This window comes from Malaclemys terrapin, chromosome 2 (assembly GCF_027887155.1).
Source record: "Malaclemys terrapin pileata isolate rMalTer1 chromosome 2, rMalTer1.hap1, whole genome shotgun sequence".
Classification (NCBI taxonomy): domain Eukaryota; kingdom Metazoa; phylum Chordata; order Testudines; family Emydidae; genus Malaclemys; species Malaclemys terrapin.
The window spans coordinates 60,091,806-60,113,534 of NC_071506.1; the positions used below are offsets into that span (position 1 = coordinate 60,091,806).

Here is a 21,729-nt window from a genome sequence, read left to right on the forward strand (position 1 = left end):
GTTCTGTTTCCTTTCCTGCGTCGTCACCACAAGTATACTAAAAATGTACTGTAAGTTAATATAAGATTTCCTTTATTGTTGTATATTAAGAAATTAGCTTTATGATATCATACACCTCTTACTGTTTTTGGACCTCAGTTACTTCGTATGGTCACCTTAAAAACACTGGCTGTCTGATGGTCACTGTTGTATATTTGCCAAAGACACATTTTTGCTTTACATTTTTTCTTCTCTTAAAAGATTGTATTGAGCAAAGAATCCTGATGGGATAAAAAGTTGGTTATTATAGTTTTAATGTGTATTGTTACTTCTAGAATAACTTTCTCTTTAAAACCTTGTTTTTTTTTTCTTTGCCTATTTGAATTGTTTATATAGTTGTATATAAGAACGGCCATATTGGGTCAGACCAAAGGTCCATCTAGCCCAGTATCCTGTCCTCCTACAGTGGCCAATGCCAGGTGCCCCAGAGGGAATGAACAGGACAGGTAATCATCAAGTGACCCATTCCTTGTTGCCCATTCTCAGCTTCCGGCAAACAGAGGCTAGGGACACCATCGCTGCCCATCCTGGCTAATAGCCATTGATGGACCTATCCTCCATGAACTTATCTAGTTCTTTTTGGAACTCTGTTATAGTCTTGGTCTTCACAACATTCTCTGGCAAAGAGTTGCACAGGTTGACTGTGCGTTGTGTGAAGAAATACTTCCTTTTTGTTTGTTTTAAACCTGCTGCCTATTAATTTCATTTGGTGACCCCTAGTTCTTGTGTTATGAGAGAGTAAATAACACTTCCTTATTTACTTTCTCTATACCAGTTATGATTTTATAGACCCCATCATGTCTTATCTATCCCTTTCTTAATGATTCCCAATATTCTGTTAGCCTTTTTGACTGCCACTGCACATTGAGTGGATGTATTCAGAGTACTATCCACAATGACTCCAAGATCTCTCTCTTGAGTGGTAATAGCTAATTTAGACTACATAATTTATGTATAGTTGGGATTATGTTTTCCAATGTGCATTACTTTGCATTTATCAACATTGAATTTCATCTGTTTTGTTGCCCAGTCACCCAGTTTTGTGAGATATAATTAAAGGAATCCTGTTGTAATTTAATGAAAGGAATCTTGCTTTGTAAAGGGATCCAGTGGAAAACCCAAAGAAAATTATTTATAACATCTAATATATAAAATAAAAAATATTAAATTTATAAAGTTTGTATCTTTCTCAGTTTGCTGGCTCCCCCATCAGTGGAATAATCCTTCAAAAGAATTCTACTTAATCTTGCTCACACTATGGTGGAGAAAGGCTATGCACATAAGACACTGTTCTTTAATATTTTCTCTTAAGTTGCTGCTAATAGGTATATTTTTTTTATTTTCATTGTTTTTCTGTTGTAGGTTTTAATGTGTTTTCTAGATATTTGTAAATTGCTACAATTTTAACTTGTATAACAATTGTATGTGATTTAGTATACTTAAGAAAAGATGCCACCAAATGTAAATTTGCCTATCCTGAAGTTGAATGATAGTAAATAATTTTATGTATGCAGAACTCTCCTTACAATTTCTACCTGAGACTTTTAGATAAGGGTACAATTGTACAAGCATCTGGGGAAAGTCTGGTGTACCTGCTTGGTGAGCATAGTCAATGGCGCAAAGAAGAATATTTGTAATATATTTACAGATAATTATGTTGTAATAAATTTGAGTTTTTGTGTGAAGCCCCTCCCCCCAAAGTTACTTGGCTTTTTATTTGGTGGACATTATTTTGTAGATATACACTGTTAAGGGCATGACATTAGAGCTGCCATGGGTCAGACCATGGTCCATCTTGCCCAGTATTCTGTTTCTGGCAGAGGCCCATAACAGAGCTTCAGAGGGAGTGTACAAAACAGGGCAGTTATGGAGGGATCCATCCTCTGTCTTCCACTACCGCCTTCTGGTAGTCAGAGGTGTAGGGTTACCCCAAAGCATGAGGTTGCATCCCTAACCTGGCGACTAATAGCCATTGATTAACATATCCTCCTTGGACTTGCCTAGTTCTTTTTTTGAACCCCGTTATACTTTTGGCCATCACAATATCCCATGGCAATGAATTCCACAGGTTAGTTGTGCATTGTGTGAAAAAGTTCTTTCTCTTGTTTGTATTAAACCTCCTGCCTATTAATTTAATTGAATAATCTCTGGTTTTTGTATTGTGGGAAAGGGTAAATATTCACTTCTTGCACAACATTTATGATTTTATAGACCTCTATCATATCCTCCCTCCCCTCTTCCCCCCCCCCCCCATATAATCTCTTTTCTAGGCTGAACAGCCTTGATATTTTTAGTATCTCCTCACATGGAAACTGTTCCATACCCTTGTTCATCTTGGTTGCCCTTCTCTGACTCTTTTCTGGTTCTGTTATATCCGTTTTGAGCTAGGTTGACCAGAACGGAACACAGTATTCAAGGTGTGGGCGCACCATGGTTTTATATAGTGACATTATATTTTCTGTACCTCTCCTAATAGTTCTTAACATAGTTAGCCTTTTTGACTGTCATTGCACACTGAGTGAAAGTTTCTAGGGAACTGTCCATGATGGTTCCAAGAGCTTTTTCTTGGGTGGTAACAGCGAATTTAGAACCCATCATTGTATATGTTTAGTTAAGATTATTTTTCCAATATATGTTACTTTGCACTTATTACCTTGGCACTCCTCTACATTTGTTGCCCAGTCACCCAGTTTTGTGAGATCCCTCTGTAACGTCTCCCAGTTTGCTTTGGACTTACCTTTTTTGAATAATTTTGTATTCTCTGCAAATTTTACCACTTCATTGTCCACCCCCTTTTCCAGATCATTAATGAATATGTTGAACAGCTCAGGGCCCAGTACAGATCCTTGGGGGACCCTGTTGCTCACTTTCCTCCACTGTGAAAACTGACCATTTATTTGTCCCCTTTGTTTCCTATCTTTCAACCAGTTACTGATCCATAAGAGGACCTTCCCTCTTATCCCATGGCCACTTAGTTTCCTTAAGAGCCTTTGTTGAGAAACCTTGTTGAATTCATCACCAAAGGCTCTTACCCTGGTTGAGTAAAGGTCGCATATGTTTTGCAAAGCCATAAGGTGCATGTGGAGTGGAATGATAGTTGTAGTTTGGTGCAGTGGGCTTGGACTCAAAAACTAGGGTTTTTATTCCCAGTTCTGCCACACACTTTCTTTTTGACCTAGAGCAAATCTGTGTCCCTCTGTTTTTCATTTGTAGAATGGCTACAAGGATACTTCCTTATATCACAGGGGTATTTATGAAGATAATTTGATTAATGTGTGTGAGGTACTTGGATATGACTTGATGAGTACCATAGAAAAACTTATCAGTAAACAAGAAATGTAACTGAAGTTATGTACCAGTTGTTTTGTATATAGAAATGTTCATAGGAAAATATTTTAAACTAGTTCAATGCTTCATTTAAGAAGGAGAAGGGTTCTAACTTAATATGTTCTTTTTTTAGGCTTTACTCACTGCAGTAACATCTCAACACATAGAAATTCATGAAGGAACTGTGCTGCAGGCTGTAAGAACATGTTACAATATCTATCTCGCAAGCAAAAATCTCATAAATCAGACCACAGCCAAGGCCACTCTTACACAAATGCTGAATGTTATATTTGCACGTATGGAAAACCAAGCAGTGAGTATCTTTAGAAAATAGTACCTAAAAGATTAATTTAAATATAGACTTGTTTAGTTATTCATACTACAAGATTGCATGGTATTTGTAACTTTTCATTCAATAAATAACTACTTAATTTTTTTTATGGTATTGATCATTCAGATTATTCTTTTGATATTTTGGTATATGAACTAGCTGATGAATTAAAAGAATTGAAGCAGAAACTTTGCTCATCTCTTTGGTAATCTGGAAACGGATTTTGAACTTTGCAATGTAGTGAAGCACAGGCCAGGAAGCACATACTACAGCACATTGTCCTCCAGAAGTTGGAATGGAATCCAACTCCTTCAATCTCAACATTCCTCTGGTGTCAGTAAATAACTGAAACCAACTGGCAAAGTGTGTCACGTCCTCCTCTAGCTGTCAGCCTACACAGTGGATGACAACTTTCTACTGCTATCAGTTACTCCATTAGCTCAAGTGGCAGAGGTTTATGTGGATCAAAAAGTTCAGCCCTGCTTATGAGCCATGTGGGTGTCAGTGTGATTCCACATGATAGCATTTGTGTTTTCAATTTGCTTTTTTAAAAGCCTAGGTAATTACACACAGAGAAACCTATGTAAAAAGAATGTTATGGTTGCAAAGTCCAGCTTTCAGAGATTCTGAAATGCCAATCTTCCCCTCCCCCTGCCTTGTGCACATGCCCTGTGATGGTCCTTAATAACATGGTCACATAGTATTTTTTTCCACAGAAAGCCTCCCTCATTCAGTGCACAGAATAGAGTACATAAACTTGATTCATTCACCCAGAGCATAAAGTGTCAGGGGAGCCGTGTTAGTCTGTATCCACAAAAACAACAAGGAGTCTGGTGGCACCTTAAAGACTAACATTTATTTGGGCATAAGCTTTCATGGGTAAAAAAACCCACTACTTCAGATGCATGGAGTGAAAATTACAGATTCATGCATTATTATACTGACACATGAAGAGAAGGGAGTTACTTCACAAGTGGAGAACCAGTGTTGGCAGGGCCAATTCAATCAGGGTGGATGTAGTCCCCTCCCAATAACTGATGAGGAGGCGTCAATTCCAGGAGAGGCAAAGTTGCTTTTGTAGTGAGCCAGTGGCTCCCAATTCCTATTCAAGCCCAAATTAATGGTGTTAAATTTGCAAATGAATTTTAGTTCTGCAGTTTCTCTTTGAAGTCTGTTTCTGAAGTTTTTTGTTCACGTATGGCTACTTTTAAATCCGTTAGAGAATGTCCAGGAAGATTGAAGAGTTCTCCTATTGGCTTTTGTATGTTACCATTCCTGATGTCCGATTTGTGTCCATTTATTCTTTTACGTAGAGACTGTCTGGTTTGGCCAATGTACATGGGAGAGGGGCATTGCTGACACATGATGGCATATATAACATTAGTAGATGTGCCGGCTGAATGAGTCCCTGATGGTGTGGCTGATGTGATTGGGTCCTCAGATGGTGTCGCTAGAGTAGATATGGCGACAGAATAGGCAATGAGATTTGTTACAGGGATTGGTTCCTAGGTTACTGTTTCTGTGGTGTGGTGGTGTAGTTGCTGGTGAGTATTTGCTTCAAGTTGGGGGACTGTCTGTAGGCGAGGACTGGCCTGCCTCCCAAGGTCTGTGAGAGTGAGGGATCATTTTCTAGGATTGACGATGTGCTGGAGAGGTTTGAGCTGGGTATATGTGATGGTCAGTGGTGTTCTGTTATTTTCCTTTTTGGGCCTGTCCTGTAGTAGGTGACTTCTGGGTACCTGTCTCGCTCTGTCAATCTGTTTTCTCACTTCTCCAGGTGGGTATTGTAGTTTTAAGAATGTTTGATAAAGATCTTGTAGGTTTTTTGTCTCTGTCTGAGGGATTGGAGCAAATTCGGTTGTATCTTAGGGCTTGGCTGTAGACAGTGGATTGTGTCATGTGTCCTGGATGGAAGCTGGAAGCATGTAGGTAGGTATAGCGGTCAGTAGGTTTCTGGTATAGGGTGGTGTTTGTGACCATCACTTATTTGCACTGTAGTGTAATGGATCTCTTGTGTGGACTGGTCCAGGCTGAGGTTGACGGTGGGTGGAAATTGTGGATGGTGGGGTGGCCTAAGTGAGATGAGTACCCAGCAGTCACCTACTACAGGACAGGTCCAACAAGGAAAATAACAGAGCACCAGGAACTGAGCATGCACTAAGGAGAAAACAAAATATTGAATAGCTGCTCTTTAATTGAGCAACATCCATCGTGTGCACTGACTAGGCAGGGGTCTTGTGGGGAAAAAAGTGTGATCTCATATTTAATGACTATCATGATGCATAAGTGCAAGGAGGCCAAATTAAGGTTGCACAAACAACAGTAATACTGGCATTTCCTAACTTCTGAATGCTTGACTTTGCACCCTTGATGTTCTTTTAATGTGTGTAATAGTCACCTTAACAGATGCCTACAGAGTACTGCCATGGTTTGCAGTGAAAGTGGTGAGCTGAGTCTACTGCTTCTTGTGCCACATGCTCTGTGCTACTGATAGCAAAGCAGTTAATAAAGCAAATTACCACTGGAAACAGAAGGAAGGTCAGATTCTAGAAGTGCTTGACTTCATTGCTCTTTCCTGAAGAGACTGGTATTTTTTTTGTTAGTTTGTGAATATTAGCAAGCGGTTTCCTTTCCGATTGAACAGTGTTTGAGTCCTCCAGTGATCTAAATTCATTAGTTTGCTCATTAGTTTCTGAAAAGAAACTACTTATCAATACATGGTATGACTGCTGTCAGATATTATTGTTCAAGAAACAGCTGAGCTGTTGAGCACTTATGTGAACTTGCTCGTAGGTATCAATTGTGTAGTTGTAGTTATAGGCAGGGAATGACATTTTAGGAACATGCTACTCAGAGGCTAAAACTGAAGACTGAGGCCTTTTCATTGGGATTTAGGGGCAGTACCAGTGTTGGGTTTAGGATTGTGAAGGTCTGGGTTTCGAATTGGGTTGGGAGAAATGGGGCCTTACTTCTTGCATCAACGCTGGCCAGTAGATGAGCTTTGTTCACTTTCTTTCCCTTGCTGGGGGAGTGGGGAGGGGACATCACTCCTTACTCCTTTTCCAGGCTGACGATAGAGAGGCACGCTTCCGGTTCTCATCTTCCATTTTTGCTAGTAGGTGTGGTGTTTGTATTGTCTTACTCCCCCACTCCCATTTCAGAGAATGGAGGACCAATGCTCAGGGCCAGGCCTATACTTCTTTGCTTGTTAAATTCACTCACCAGTGGTAATCAGGAAACAGAAGTGTTGTCTTACAACTATGGCTGTCACTTTTTAGGGAAAATGTTCCTTCCCTGCTCTTTCACACACATTAAGTTGCTCAAAAGGAGGCTTCATACGCCAGGAAAGGACTACATTAACATCCCATAAACGAGGGGTCTCTCTAAATTCTCCAAACTATTCCTGTTTGTTCTCTTCATTTGAATTAAATTGATCTTCCACTTCGCATCTGACTCTTGAGACACATCTCAAACCCATTTTTTAAAGTGATTGCTTTAAAAAAAGGGTAGAGGCAATTATTTAATCAGTAAGTAAAAAAAGGGATATAATTACTTAAAACACACATTCTGCCATAGAGAGGGTCTAGCAACTGAAGACTTTTTGCTTGTAACCGGAAGAGTCTGGGATAGAGATCACTTGCTGCAGAATGTAGGTCATGCTCATTGTGCATTATATGGTTCTGTTTGTAAATAGTATTTGTAAGTTTAGTGTAAAATCTGTAGTATTAAAAATCTTGGTTAATGTAATGTTAAGATTCAGAGGTTAGTACCAGTGCTAGAATTCCCTTGGTGATTCTATCCCCATATCAACAATACAACCATTAACAAATATTTTTAGTACTACACCTCTTCCTATACTTTCAGCCCTTCGGCTCTTTTATAAGAGTACTTACTCCCATGGCTGCTCTCCTTGGACGTCCCTCTTTGTTCGGTCCTACCCCAGAGTTCTGCTCCAAGACTTGCCACAAGCTGTTCTTATCCCTCCAGTAGGCCTAGTTTAGTCACCTGATCTACCTGTCATATAGCTTCAGCACTCACCTCCACCACCTGGGGAGGCAAGCTCAGTGTGGCACAGGTGGTGTAGCTTAGCCTTAACTCTCTTAAAGGGCGGGCTCACCCGGTCACAGCAGGTATACAAATACAACATAAGCAAATGTACTACCAATAAAAGCAGATTCATTCACTAATGTAGCATGGCAGAATGTAAATAGATACAATAAGAGAATATTTGAACATTGTTGACTATTTTACTACTAATAAAATGTATTATCCAGCACAAATTAGGGTATACTGCTCATATTAGATTTTTTTTGTTTGTTTGTTTTCAATTCACAAACAGCATTTTATTTTTAACAAAATGTGTATTGGTTAATACCTAATCTGTTTCTAGCTCCAGGAAGCCAAACAGATGGAAAAGGAAAGACACCGACAACAGCACCATTTACAGCAGTCACCCTTAAGCCATCATGAACCTGAATCACCTCAGCTGAGACATCTTCCATCACAGACAGTCAATCAGCTACCCCAAGATCATGAAGGAGAACTTGACCACAGCACAAATGATGTGGACAAGAGCCTTCAAGAAGATACAGAAGCAGAAAATGGTTCTGATATTTACTGTGCAGAAAATGAACAGACAGAAGCTGACCAGGCTGCAGCAGCAGAAAGTAATCACTGTGTGGTTTGATCTTAGTGAGGAGGAAGAGGATGTGGAATTTTATAGTATTTAAGGGCTGAGCAACTTAATGGAAGATTATTCTGTTTCCAGTTAGTAAAATACAGTTAAGAATAGTGTACAAATATCAGTTTCCTTTGCTACCACTGTTAACATTTTATCTTTACAACATATTTCAGTCACAAATAAATTACATCTGCTCTAGTCATTGCAGTCTACATGCATGCTTGCACCCAGGCAGTCACAAATGTGCAGCCACATATTGCAAAATGTACACGTGTCAACCTTGTTTTATCACCCTAAACCCATTGAAATGTTAACATATATTCTTTAAGTATTTTTCACAAATTTACACAATTACAACTTCAGTTATCTCTAAGGATAACTAATGTACTCCCCTCTCCTTCCCTTACCAAAACATATTCAGATCTTCTTATCTGTGATAAGAAAAGTACATTTAACCATTCAGTATTTCTGTCTTGTTCTGGGTTTTTTAATATATAATATTGTGTTTAAAACCTTTTTGATTGACTTCAGTGCTTGTCAATAATATTTTTCCTGCTTTTTTTTTTTTTTTTTTTTTTTTTTGTCTGTGCATGGAAGATCTGTCTAAAAGTGATGCGGGAACATATGATGGAGAAAACAATGAATGTGAAGAAAAGGCACAAGATATTGTACAGAGTATTGTGCAGGAAATGGTGAACATAATAGTTGGAGGTATCATAATCACTTTTAAAATGTATATACTGCCAGCTTCGTTCTGCAATCACCTTTGTCTAAGCAGTCATTAAGGAGTCCTTTAACCATTTGTGTATGTTTAAAATAAAATACAATTCTAAACCATTTTAATTTCATGTTTACTCTCTGAGGTAGTCTTTCAGCTGGCCCACTTTAAACTGTACCACTTGATGATAAAATGAATTAGAGGAGGGCTTTTTACTATTTACCTTAACTGAGGGGGAATTTTTTAGGTGATAGTTTGTTTAATTTTAAGCTATAATCAGTTTTTCAGGTTTCTGACTGCATTTATATCTCCACTTCCATTTTGTTTCTACACTTGAGTTCTTTACAGCTCTTCTTCAGACCATTAATGAAATACTAAATATTCAAAATGTCCATTTATAGCTCAGTTAAAAATGTTTTGTTTCTGCTGAAATCGTTTTGTTTCAAACTGAAACTGATTTTTTTTCTTGCAGAAACAAAGAACTTATTTTGGGTCAAAATGAAACCATTTCAAATTTTGAGTGATATTTTCATAATGAAATGTTGATTTGACTTGACATTTCTGAATTTTGTGGGGGGGTTTTTTGTCTGAAATTTTATTGAATTCTATTCAAATTAATTGAATGGTTTTGATGCTCTGAAAAATGCAATTTTGGGTGAATTTGGTGAACTTACTGTGAATTTTTTTTGGTAAATAGTAATATAAAATTCAGTACCTTGTAGGATTGGGCCCTATGCCGCTTTTAATCTTATTGCACTGAACTTCTAAGAAAAATTCTTCTAATTTTAAATTTGAATATTGTATATTTTTGCATGATATTTTGGTTTTTACCTTTTTTTCCCCCCATTAGATGTAGAAGGAACTGCTGAAAGTGGAAGTGCTGATGGCACAATTGGAACTTTAGAAGATGGCAGTGACAGTGAAAATATTCAGGCAAATGGAATTCCAGGGACTCCAATCTCTGTTGCATATACACCATCTTTACCTGATGACAGGTTATCTGTCTCTTCCAATGACACTCAGGTACTAAAGGAAATAAATGTTGAAGCATGTAAAGAAAATAATAATCTTTTTCTTTTTATTAATAATAATAATCTGTTTCTCTTAAATTTGTGTAGACAACGTGTTTTAATACAATTGTATAAAATAAATCGCCATTAAAGGAATCTCAGACATTAATTTTTTTTTTTAATTTACTGTATTCCTCTTTGACTGCTATTTAAGACTTTTGCAAGCAAGTTACATGCAGGGCAGCAAACATTTTCACTACACAAGGTAGATGCTCAAATTATAACACAGAATTTAACTTCCTTTGGATTTATATAAATGCCTAAAAGGACACCTATCTGTATGTTCTGGGTGCTTCTTCCATAACGTAAAAATAACTTCAGAAATGTTGGAGAGTTATCAGTACCAATGTATATAACCCATTGCCAGCTCTCCCTGTACAATTCTCCGTTGTTTTAAATGGACATTTGAAAACAACAAAACAAACAAACAAAAACCCTGCACCTTACAGTGTGCCCTAATGGTAATGATTTGAGCTATGCCATACACTCCTCATTTTTTAATATTAAGCTTTTGTAATAGCAAGAAATAAAAGAACTCTCCCTATCTTGCATTGAGATCTGGCAGCGCGGATCCCTGCACATGTGTAGAATCCCTTTGGCTTCAAAAAACACACTGCTTGGGCACAGAGGTCTGTATTGGCAGTTTACTACCAATGTGTACCAGTTTAAAATATAGTCTTTCCAACCCTAATTATGCTTTAATGTTTAAAGAGATGCTGTTATCTTTTAGTTGCACAGCATATGTCTCTGATAAGACTCATCATATCCTCTACAGAAGCAATAATGGCATTTATAGCATCACCAGACGTTGGTAAATAGAAAAAAGTGACTATTTTATTCTAAAAGTTTTTGCCATCCACCATATATAAAGACTATAACAATACATTATAAATTATGCATTGTCATTATGGCTGTGTAAGTATTCTCATGTAACCCACTGGTACAATTATAGTTGAGGTTACCATTTCTTTTCTTTCTAAAAGTTATTTTCTAGGAGCCCTGAGTGAGGGCAGTATAGTCTCAGTTGTCTTCTATAAAGTTGACCTGTCCACACTTTACTTATTGGCTCTGACTTTACATCTTCATTTGATGACACTTAACTTTACCGAGTTGGCAGTTTTATTAATGTTTTCTTCAGGTCCGTTTTAACTGAATTGCCAAACTACATTTTTAAAACTTAGTCTGGAGATCTTAAATTACATTTAAAATGTGGTTGTATTTGTACGATATCATAACTTATCATTGCTAGGAGGTGGGGATTTCCCTACACACTGCTAATGCAAAATGGAATTCTGAAATATGTTAACTTCTTTAGGAATCTGGAAATTCTTCAGGACCTACGCCTGGTGCTAAGTTTTCCCACATTTTACAAAAGGATGCCTTCCTAGTATTCAGGTCACTGTGTAAACTCTCTATGAAGCCGCTGTCAGATGGGCCACCAGATCCAAAGTAAGTCAGCATGATTTTCTTTTATGAAAATACTTAGACGCTAAAAAATAAAAATGGACACAAATGATAAGGGTCTTCTGCTGTTGAGAAACAAATAGCAATTTTGACAGAAAAGCCATATCATCTGAAAGTTTCCACTGAGCTGTACTTTATTTTTAATGTATTTTTTATATGTTAAATGGCAGCATCTCTCTTTCTGCTCTGTTCTCTGGTAAGTTTTAACCACTTTACATGGCTTATAAGCCTGTGCTTTTCTATCTAGTCATTATTTTATCAGTAAACTAAGTCATCACTTTTTAATTACAAACCACTTCCAAACTATAAAGTCCAGTGTTTGATTAAAGGCTTTTAAATATTTGATAACTTTTTAATGTGTGATGACTGAAAGACAAATATTTTACTTGTAAGTTTATTTTCTGTTACTCTTTCTAGATTGTTGCAACTTGTGAACAGTATTGCTTTCCCCAGACAGTAGAAAGGAAAATAAACTAATCAAAATTCAGATTGTTGTCTGGGAATGAGGGCATAAGATTCTCTAAGGAGTACTTTTACTACAGTTCTTCTTCAAATAGTGTCCTTTTGTGCACAAACCCATGTACTCTTGGTTGGAGATTTTCATCAGTATTGTCTGCAGGGCTGCACCTGTGCCGTAGACATCCTCATTCTGTGGTACAAAGGTGTGTAGGGAGGGGATGGATCCATTGTCATTCTTTTTTTTTTTTTTAACTCTGACCTTAGTCCATGGCCTCAAGGACAGAATATGCCCAAGACCCTGGGTGTCAAACCCTGCCAGACCTGCTATAGGTCTTCCCTTCACAGCGACAGTCATTCAAGTGGCCTTCGCTGCCTGGGGGAGACTCATGTCTACTCCTAATGTAAGATCTGCTCAAGCTTAAAAGCAGATGTAAGAAATTGAGGGAAGACAGACTGGAGCACTTGGTGATGGAGTGCTCTCTGAGACCAGTGGGTCTGATTCACCCCCCATACTTTGGATCTGGTTGCTCACAGAACCCAGGTGACTGTCTTTGGTATGACAGTAGGTCCTTGGGGCCCTTCACAACTATCTAGACCCTCAAAGAAGAAAAGACCCCTTTCTCCAGAATGGGAAAAGAGAAGGGGAAAGTTCCGCCCTCCCCCCCTTTGGTCTGGGTCTTAAGAGACCTTGCATTCCAATGTGGGTAGCAGTGAGACTCCCATCCCCTCCGGTACCAAGACTCCAGCATCAGCTAAGAAGACCATGCCATGTACTGAGAAGCTGTCAGGTAAACAACCTAGATTGACTGTGGCATCAACACTGAACACCATGTCTGTGAAACACAAGGACTCCAGCGCTGAGCTGGAATAGTCATCAGCACCATCTTCTGTAGCAAGATATGAAAAGCACACCGATTGCACTTCGGTGCTGTCTCCAGTACCACCTGGCATAATGACTCCTGAGGGACCCATCTAGAATCCCCACCACAGTCCAAGCTCCTATTCCATGAGGACTTTGGAATCCTGGAAGAGCCTGAATCACCATTACAGAGAATTATTGAGAGACACTCTCCACCAGTGCCAACTCACCTCCCAGAGCATAGGTACCCTCTGATCCTACCATCTTCAATGGTGACTCATTCTCTGATGCCAATACAGACCCCCGCCCCACACACATTCTTTGAGGGTACAGAGAGACATTTCCAGCTGGTATCATTCTCTTGTACCGTCCCATCAGCTATCAAGCTATGGTACCAGTGAAATTACAGGATCTTTCAGAACCTGAGGCCGACTTGACCACTGGTAATGGCACCACTTGCTCCTCCAGTAAACCCCAGGATGACATGTTATCCAATTCTAAGGTGTCTATACATGGTTCCTCCATCTTTCAACCTCCCTTCCTTGAAGTATGCTCTGAGTACACCCGGCAACCTTGGCAAGGCAACCGTGCGGTCCTGACCCTTCCCTTATGCCCCACCACAGTCAACTTATTGGAACCTGTGGGCCCCTTACAGTAACCAGTTCTACAGGGTCGCATCTCATAAGAGAGCACATCAGGAGTAACAGCCCACTACCCTTTGGTCCTGCTCCACAGAAGGATCTTACACATGAGCTAGAGCCAGCTGAGGAAGAAGAAACACCACCTTCCACAAATCCTCCTCCTCACCAGCTGAGGTGGTCATGCCACTCCCACCATCTTACAGATCCCAGTCCTTATGTGCTGACTCTATACAACGATGGAACTGGTGCATATCACACCACATACAGATCTTAGCTGATTATCTAGCAGGACTACAGAAGACAGTGGCACACTTCCTCAGCAGGCATATCTGCATCGACCATGAATGGGAGCTAAACAAGGTATTCAGAGAGCTATATCTTACCATCTACAGATAGAGCTCTTTGTGACTTCATCCAATTTGAAGTGCAGGCGATTCTGCTTGAGAGGAGGGCACAGTTGCAACTTGATGGGAGATGCTATAGTCATTCCTTGGCCTTGTGTATGGTTGTATTCTTATCCCCAAGGCCTTTACTGCTCAAAGTGCTAAACAAAATAAAACAAGAAAATTTAGTAGCCATCCTCATAGCTAGACAGCACTAGGCCCTGTTAGGGCTTCATCCAGGCATTTCATCTTGATTGCAGAACAAATGAAATTACATCCAGTTTCCACCCAAAGATTGTCCAAATGGGTTCTAGGGTGCATCTTAACCTGTTAAGACACCTCAGGGGAGTGCCCCCCTCTAAGGGTGATTGCTTATTCTACCAGAGGTCAATCTACCTATGTAGCCCTATTTAAAAACATACTGCTCAGATTCTGCAGGGCAGCCACCTGGTCTTTGGTGCGCTCATTTTCCCAGCATTATGCTCTTGTGCCTGCTTCCAGAGCTGGACATGGCTTTCGGTGATGCTGTTCTATGGACTTTACTAAATCCTCCTCCTCCTCTGTAATTGAGGTGCTTCTCAGCAATCTCCTGATGTGGAGCACCCATAGGGACATCACTTGAAGAAGGAGGTTGTCTTGTACAGTAACTGGAGTTCTTCAAGATGTGTGCTTCTATGGGTGCTCCAATGCCTGCTCTCCTTCCCCTCTGCCTTGGAGTCTTCCGCAGGACTTTCCTGGTTCAGAAGGAACCAGAGTGGCAGTGGGTCTATCTCCTCCCTATATACCCTCATAGTGGAGCTTGAGGGTGTCTTGGTCATAGGCATGCATCCGCAGGCACTGCTGACAAAAATCTCTGATCAAGAGTGCACGGCTGTGAACCACATCCTGACATGGAGCACCCATAGGGACATGCATCTCGAAGAACTCCAGTTACTGTACAGGGTAAGTAACCTCTCCCTTTAGAGGTCGGAAACAAATTTCTAACCAGCAGAAACCGAGACGGTTGAATTCAATCTGGTTCCACCCAAAGAATAATCATCTCCCCTTTTTGATTTTGGCTAGGCGAGGTATCTAATAAACTGTAAACTGCATATATACTAGTGAGAAAATTTCCTTCTTTTTATTCCTGCTAGATTATCATGGTCCTTTGGGGATAGCACAGGGAAGGAATTAATAGAGAACCAGCTGCCAAAGGCTACTTCAGACAAAACTAACCAATCCATAAGTTAAATGGTTGGGGCATATACACAAAGATACCCAAGTTAAAGCCTCTACCTATTAAGTGTCTACAGGTCTAATAGGGTGAACCCTCAATTTCAGAGAAACTTAGTTTTGTTAGAGCAGACTTTTTAACTATATTGGGAGATTAGGTCTTCATCCATAGGAAAATATAAAAAATGAGGGGGGAAATATATTAAATAATCTGGACCACCCAGTCTCTCTTATCTCTCATGTTTTCCAAAACCTGAAACACATGCCTGGTGCTTGGGTATTCATTAATAGTCTCCTGGCTCCCATTTGACCCCACATCATGGGTTGCCCTAATCCCATTTCAGTTTATTTTGCAAATAGCCACAAAAGTTGTGGACCACTCTGAGCAGAGAGAGGGTAGAACTGGGAGGGAGTGGACAGTGCACCCTGGATGACCCCAGAAGCCCTCTTTCAAAATTCTAGGGCTTTCGGTGTATCCAGACCTTGCTTTCTCATAGTTTAATTATAATGGCCAACCCATAAATCTTCGAAGATGGGACACCATACTGAGAAAAGTGTGTGGCTACTCCACTATGTGAGCATGCAAGATTCTTTGAAAATAGTATCCTTTCTAATATATTGAGAGAGAGAGTTTTATCTTTATTCGAAACTTCAAAATCCTATTGACTCATTTAAATGTCTCTTTAGTGTGAATAAGTATTGACCATCCAATTCAGTTTAAAGGGAAGTTGTACAAAAGAAATGGATTGCCTGTGATGATGAATTCTAAATGCAGCTCTTTAGGGAGAGAAGATGCCTTTGAACAGAGTCAGGAAATGCTGCTACCGCTGATATCATAACCTTGGAATAGTCCAGGATACTAGTGATTTCAACAAGTAGAACAATAGTTTGTAGGATTAGAAAAAAGGTTGTAATATTATCTCATCCAAAGTTCTACGATAAGATTCTGGTTATCCATCCCCCAGACTGCATGGTCACTGTTTCTGCTGTAAAACTTGACACTGGATTATTAGCACCCTAGGGATGTATTTAGTCTCCCATCTAAACTAGTCTAGTCCACTGTGTTAACACTTCATCTCTCTAGCAGTGTTCCTGAAGAGCTAGAATGCAGGATATCTATGGTTTCAATTGTCATTACTTTGCTCTTAGTAATATCTAGATTCAGTTATGTGGCCAGTGTGGTTTTGCCCAAAAGGAGATGCTGTTTGTACTTCAGTTGCATCTAAAACCAAAAAGTGAGAGAAAATGTACACTCAAGTTGAAGCAAGAAATTACTCATTTTACTTGATCTAAAAGCAAGTTCTTCACATTGAAGAACTGGCATTGGTAGCAACAAGTCAGTGATACTGTGTTCTTAGTGCCCTGCTGTTCAGTTTGGGCACTTTGATCACCATACCTTAGTTGGCAAGGGAATACATTACTGGTAGTCTGATTCCAAGTTTTCAAGACAAATGATGAACACAGGTGATTGAAAAGACCATGTTTTCAGACTGGCTCAGAGAGCCAGTTGTCATAAAGAACTGTTTTCTTTAATCTTAAAGGAAGCCACATGTTGATATTTGAGTTCATCAGACCTGAGTTAGTACAGAACGTCAGTTTTGTAGCTTTGGATATAAATTTTGTATCTTCTGGGCATTTGAGTGTCCCCTAGAAAACTGCATGCTTCTCTTGGAAGAGATAAGTTGGTGTGTTTCTTGTTTTTATAGCACAGCTACACAGATGAATGAAAATATTTTAAATACTTCCTAACACCATGATATTAGTTGAAGTGTATGTGCAACTGAAAGTCTTTGATACCTATTGGAAATACCTGTTATACTACAAATGTATCTCTTTTTTTGTGATTATCTGTCTATAGGTGTATGCAGAGAATAAATACTCAGTTCAGGGATGTTTTACTGAGCAAATAGTCTCTCTCTATTCAGAAATTCATAGATAATATAGCTTCCCCTTTTGTGATCTAAAACTTAGAAATGTATTTTAGTTTCACGTGTCTAGAAGATCTTGCACTGTTAGCTGAATGTTCACTTTTTGGGTATGTTCCTCAAAGCTAAAGAATACTCAAAGCTTCTGAAGCGGACAGTAAGGAAATGAGGCCTGCTAAATTACCTGTTACTCTCAGATGTGAAGTTGTTTGTTTGGTCCTGAATTGAAGAATGCTTGCAAAGTCTGTCTTCCTTAATCCAGAACATGAGCCTTTGTATATTCATGCCATAGGAAGTTTGAAGATCTTGACAGAACCTTGAAGGAACATTTCTTTTCGGGGAAAATAAAGGAATCTATTTTCTAAAAACAAAAACAACCTTGCCATTTATAGGTGCTCATTTCTGAAATAAATGATTTTTTTTCAGACTATCAAAGCAATAAGTTGGAGTAAAGCAGCAGTTTCCAACTTCATTGTAAAGCCACTTGCTCTATTGGTGCCTGACCAGAAGAAGCTCTTCATTTGCTCTAATCCAGCAGTTTTCCCATTTCTAAAGGTGAAGACACTCCACTAGAAGCATTCAAAAGAATTAAATAATGCATGATTTTGGACTACAGAAGTGTAGAGTAAAGGAATGAATATCAGTTGAGAACAGTGTTTGGTTTTCGCTCTCCTTGGGAATTGGTCTGCATAGATGCCAGAAAGAAAACTTAAATTCTGACATAAGATTTTTGCTAAACTGTCTGTCTGAGATTAAGAAATGAGGATATCAGTTTACCAAAGGCAGTAATGGGTTAACCTACTCCTGGAGGGCAGCAGTAGCTCCTGAGGCACTTGGAATCCATCCTTTTAATCCATAGAGTCCTTGACATGCAAATTAGGACCAATTAAGCTCTCTGCATAGGGTAAATTGAAGGAAATGACATTTGGGACAAAAAGAAACAGCTGCCAAGGCATTCAAAGATGTCCTACATTTGGAGTAATGCCTGGAATTGATCTCCGGTTCTAAAGCGTTGAAGGCTTGTCAGCCATTTCAAACATGTTTTCAGTGGGGGGAGTAGTGGATAAGATAATTGCAACATTTTAAAAATCAATGATTAGCAGTGTACCTAAAACTCACTTTAGAGCATTCTAAAGTTTAAAAAAAAAAAAAAAAAAAAAAAAAAGGTTTTGGAAAATCAGGTAGTGAAAAAGCAAGACTGAGAACAGACATGCAAATATCTCAAGAGAAAATTCCAATAATGTTTAAAACAAAGAGAAACAGAGGAAAAAAATAACTAAAATAAACTGAAAACATGTTTACTGAAAAATAAGTCTTCATGAACATTAACATAGTTGTTGGAGAGGAAGCCTTGTTGTTAAAAGCACACAAGACTGGGAGTCAAGATCTGGATTCTATTCCTAGCTCTGCCAGATTTCCTGTATGACCGTAGACAAGTCATTTGACACCTCTAACTCCTCTTTCCCTGTAGACTGAAATGGAGATACCTCCTTTTGTCACAGGGATGTTCTAAAGTTTAATTATTTGGGTGCCAGAGCTAGAAACAATGACTAGACTTTACTCAGCTCCAGTTGGCTTGGAAGCACCTGGGAACCAGTGATTGGATCCATTTGCAACAGACTGGTGACCATAGAGTGGTACCGGGCCACGTTGTAACACCAGTCTCTCTCAAAGTGAATATAACAAAATTAGTCTCTCTCTTTGCGGAATATAACAAAATTAGAGGTGTTATGGATCTCAGATGTTTGACTGATAGAACCCTGTATAGTAACTCCCCACTTAATGTCCTCTCACTTAACATTGTTTCGATCTTACGTCCCTGCTCAATTACAGAACATGCTCCATTTAAAGTTGTGGAATGCTTCGCTATAACGTCATTTGGCTGCCTGCTTTGTCCACAGCTGGCAGCCCCCCTATCAGTTCCCCTACACCACCCCCCCAGCGCCTCCTGCCTGCCAGCACACCATGCGGATCAGCACCTTCCCCCTCCTGCCCGCAGCAATCAGCTGGCTTTCAGCTTTCAGGAGGGAGGGCGGAGGAGGGAGGACTCGGTGCACAGGCTCCCCCTTCCTCCCCTGCCTCCTGAACGCCACAAGTCAGCTGATTGCCGTGGGTAGGAGGGAGGGTGGAGGAGCGAGGATGCAGTGCACCTCCCTGCTCCCTCCCCTGCCTCCTGTCCATGGCAAGCTGTTCAGGAGGGAGGGGAAGCCTGCGCGCCGTGTCTCGCTCCTCCCCCATCCCTCCTGCCTCCTGAACACTGCAAGCCAGCTGATTGCCGCGGGCAGGAGGCAGGGGAGGAAGGTGGGAGGAGCGAGGACGCGGCATGTGGAGTAAAGGGGGAGGGAAGAAGAGGCGGGTTAAGTGGGGACTTGGGGGAAGGGGTGGCGTGGGTGGGCCAAGGGTTGAGCCCCCCGCCCCTGGCCCTTGCAGAGTAGGGGAAGCTGCTGCTGCTGCTGCTGCACAACGTGCTTCTCCTAGCCTACAGCACCTTCAGCCTCCTTGCCTGCTTCATTGTCTCCAGTGCCAGTGGGCTGTGCCTGTGTGGGGTAAGGCCGGGGCACCTCCCAACTATAGTACTGTACTGTGTAGCCAAAAAAAAAAAAATTCCCTGGAACCTAACCCCCCATTTACATTCATTCTTATGGGGAAATTGGATTCGCTTAGCACATTTCATTTAAAGTCGCGTTTTTCAGGAACATAACTACAACGTTAAGTGAGGAGTTACTGTACCATATCTTGTGTACCTCCTAGATCAGTATTATCTGGGGATCTCTTTCCAGTATTCTTTATATCTGACAAATGGCAACTAGCAACAAATGTTTCTTTAATATAAGCCATACTTTCACAAGTTCATGTTCTTGCTCTCCATAATGAGCCACCTGCTCATTTTTTCTCTCAGACATCCAGAAATAAGGATAAATCTCATATGCCTAAGAGAAAGGCATGCTACAATCCAGGACACTTCATGGATTCCATCACCCTTACGGATGCAAATGCTCTCTCTTGTTCCTCCCCTCCCCCCACAAACACACAAAAAAAGTCTATTGTTAATCAAACTTTTCTGACATTCATACCTCTAATTTTAAGACAGCATGCTTCCTCTGTGTATAGCATTAGTTCCCAAGACAATTACCAGAACGTAATTGCCACATCAGTCAGGACTTTTATAGTCCAAATGGGAGTGGTTTTGATTTATTCATACTCATTGCAATTTTTTCCCTTAACTCCCTAAACTGCAGCAGCATCTCCATTATTATATACTGTTGGTCAGGGCCCAAATTTTGTCTTTCTAGTAGTCAAGTGTGTTTACCTGAGAAGTGAGAATGTGCTGTTCTTCGCTCCTAAGAAAATACTACTTTAAAAACAGTTAAATGTCATTGGGTATCCTGGGATCAGAGGCTTCCCTGCAGTGATTCTTGCTAATATGCAGAGGTTTAAACTGACAGCCAAACTTGTGATCATGGAACAGTTTTTTCTCAGGTTATTATGGCAGTGATGGTATGTTATCTCTTTTCTCTTTAGCAGTGAACAAAGGTTATTTTGTTAGCTCTATCTGAGGGTATCATTCTCAAATTGATTTTCCTGTGATTGCATCGGTGGTCCATGGTGGACCCCATTACTTCCCATGCTCTCTGGATCTTAGCACCTGATAGAAATGGTCCTAAGAAGCTATGCCAGATAATGCACACAGTATTTCAGCAACTACATTCGTTTTTCTCTTATGCCTCTCATCTCTACTTTCCAGAAGAAGGTATATAATATTACCTTTTCAAATTTCTTTGAAAAGGTGGATAGCTTTCATGGAGATCTTATGGTTGCTGCTTCACTTTTCATTGTTTGTTAGTTTGGGGGTTTTTTGGCGGTGGGTGGGTGTTGTAGTTGTATCCAAAATTGTTCTTCAGTTTTAGTCTGTAATGCAAGTATACTGTTCACACACCCTGCTTTGCTATTGCAGCACTTCTGATTAGTGTGCCATTTAGTTTGACTGCTCTTAAGTAGAGCAAGTGGCAGACTGATGACAGGACCTCTGACTATACGTGTATCATGTATGTGTATAAAGAAAAGTGAGGTGTCAAGTGCTAAGTGGTGAGAAAAAAGCCTAAATACATCAGGCAGTGTATTAGCTGCACAGGATCCCTTATTCATTTTTCCATGCTGGAGGAGCATATGGAGAAAAGAAGAATTTGTGGAATTCTGTAACTGTCACTCTTCTCCCCCGTGTCCCCATTTCTGGGAGAAAAAGCCCATCCTCCCAAACCACTCAGAAGAGAATTCTTTCTCATTCTCTCATGATTAGGAAGTGGGGAGAACCATCCCATGTCCAGCCCCAAACAGCTATTCAGGAGGGGAGGGGATTGTGTGGGTAGGTGTAGGTGGCAGAGGGAGGGGCAGGTCTGCAAAAGGCTACTGTGGGCTTAAACACACTTTTGCCTGATTGAAATGTGCCAAATTGATGTTGTTTGTAACTAAGATCACCTTTTTTGCTACTTTCTTTAACAAAGTGTTTTTAAACAGTAGCATGTTATTTCAAGTATTTGAAACATAAAATAATAGTGTGGCTCACAAAAACTCTCCAGAAGCAGGTTTTGCACTTGTGACTGCAAACTTGTTCATACCTGG

At 40.0% G+C, this 21,729-nt stretch overlaps 1 protein-coding gene across 1 annotated transcript in view; it reads left to right on the forward strand.

Moving 5' to 3' along the window:
* Window positions 1-21,729, forward strand: part of ARFGEF1 (ADP ribosylation factor guanine nucleotide exchange factor 1) — a 169,575-nt gene that overhangs the window by 76,761 nt on the left and 71,085 nt on the right. Inside the window, exons 5-9 of the mRNA XM_054018001.1 lie at window positions 3,500-3,679; window positions 8,088-8,364; window positions 8,976-9,089; window positions 9,947-10,119; window positions 11,482-11,615. Of these exons, the coding sequence (XP_053873976.1) occupies window positions 3,500-3,679; window positions 8,088-8,364; window positions 8,976-9,089; window positions 9,947-10,119; window positions 11,482-11,615 (878 nt within the window). The remainder of the gene's footprint in view (window positions 1-3,499; window positions 3,680-8,087; window positions 8,365-8,975; window positions 9,090-9,946; window positions 10,120-11,481; window positions 11,616-21,729) is intronic.